Source organism: Morone saxatilis, unplaced genomic scaffold (assembly GCF_004916995.1).
Source record: "Morone saxatilis isolate NCDOM2014 unplaced genomic scaffold, NCSU_SB_2.0 Contig18, whole genome shotgun sequence".
In the NCBI taxonomy this organism is placed as follows: Eukaryota; Metazoa; Chordata; class Actinopteri; family Moronidae; genus Morone; species Morone saxatilis.
Genome location: NW_023339740.1, coordinates 13,101,938 through 13,103,660, shown reverse-complemented (window position 1 = coordinate 13,103,660; position 1,723 = coordinate 13,101,938). Strand labels below are relative to the sequence as shown.

General features: G+C 38.6%; 1 protein-coding gene across 1 annotated transcript in view; it reads left to right on the top strand.

Moving 5' to 3' along the window:
* Positions 1-1,051, top strand: part of espl1 (extra spindle pole bodies like 1, separase) — a 12,952-nt gene extending 11,901 nt beyond the window's left edge. Inside the window, exons 31-32 of the mRNA XM_035662874.1 lie at positions 42-206; positions 555-1,051. Of these exons, the coding sequence (XP_035518767.1) occupies positions 42-206; positions 555-756 (367 nt within the window). The 3' untranslated portion in view covers positions 757-1,051. The remainder of the gene's footprint in view (positions 1-41; positions 207-554) is intronic.
* The last annotated feature ends 672 nt before the right edge of the window (positions 1,052-1,723 follow it).

Genomic DNA, 1,723 nt, shown 5'->3' with positions numbered 1-1,723 from the left:
CCCTCTCCCTCTCCATGTCCCTCTTACCCTGGGTGCTTTAGTTATGTTGGTCACGGTGCAGGCGCACGATTCCTAGACAGCCAGGCGGTCCTTAGGCGGCAGATGAGAGCAGCTTCTCTGCTTTTTGGTTGCAGCAGTGCCGCTCTGGCAGTGCGTGGGGATCAGGAAGGAATAGGCATCATCCTCAACTACCTCATAGCAGGATGGTGAGATATGTCTTCAGTTGTTTTTATATCTTGATGTAGCTGATCCACAAAGTTGAATTTGCTGATTTTATTTTTTATTCAGTGAAATGACTAGAAGTGATCTGAACAGGACTCACATTAATGATATTGTCAGTTTTGTTAAATAACATAAAAAAAATCTATATTTTTTTTTACTGGTTTGCAGAAAGTAAGATGGCTGCCACCAATCTTTCTCTGTGTGCAAACCATTATAACAGCACAAGGAATATTGATGGATTGTGTGTCATAATTTCACTGAACACTGGCTGAGACTTTGTCATCATTTTCTGTGGTGTCTGTGTCATGAACATATCTCTTATTCCTCCTTAGCCCCTTTGTTTTGGGAAACCTGTGGGATGTGACAGATCGGGATATTGATCGCTTTACTAAAGCCTTGTTGGAGTCCTGGTTATCTGCTGGGTCTGGAGCTCCCCTTCTGGATCACATGGGCCCGTCACGTCAGGCCACACACCTGAAACACCTCATCGGAGCTGCACCTGTGGTCTATGGCTTACCAGTCCACCTGCAGTAGGTGGCCTGATGAGCCAAAGCTCTTGTAAAAAATGCCGTAAATAATCTATGCAGTTTCAGCATGCAAGCTGGAGGACGTGACTTTAACTTAAATTTGAATCCTTGTTTTTGCAGGCTTTGGCCAGATTAAGTACTGCATTTCCTTAATTTAAACCAATGCTTCCGTTTTTAAACCAGTGCCACTATAGTATAAATGATCTTAAATATCTTGCAAATTTTTATAAAGTGTATGAATGGACTGTCGATGTGTTGATTGAACAACAGTTTTTGAATAAATGTGTTCTCACATACAGTCAGTGTCTGCATTGTGGAAATGACTTTGTAATCAGTCACATTAATGCAAAGAGTTGGAAAAAATGGTATTTACAGTATTATCTTCTAGGAACAAGAATAATATAATGTAATCGGTTGGAACTAAATCAATGTACTGCAGGAACAAATTGAATCTTACAAAACATAAACATTTTGATCCATACACATAAAAGCTGTTGCTATAATTCTTTATTGAATATAAACATTTAAATGTGTTACATTTTCCCATATTTAGTAATCTGTATAGAGTTTGCTCTATCACTGGATCCAGAGCTCATTTAGTTTGTGACTTTGTATTTTTTTGGGATATGAAAACTATATGGGACTTTAAAAGTGTCAGATATATTAGAGCATACTTTCATCCACTTTGGAGGAGCTGGTTGGAAACAAGGGCTCTAAGGCACAAATACTGAGAATATCAGGGCTACAAGACCGTTTTGTCCTATCACCACAACTTTTGACACGTTTAACTAATCCTAACAATCCCCCACACAAAACATTGAGCCATATGAAACCAAACCTACTTACTTTTTTATCCTGCCATATTTGATAAAATTTTACTTTCCCCCACAATGTTATTGTAAAAAATGCCTAAAAACATTGCAACAAGTGTCATTTATTTTAGAAAAGCCGCTGTGAAATCAGGCATTTTAGGC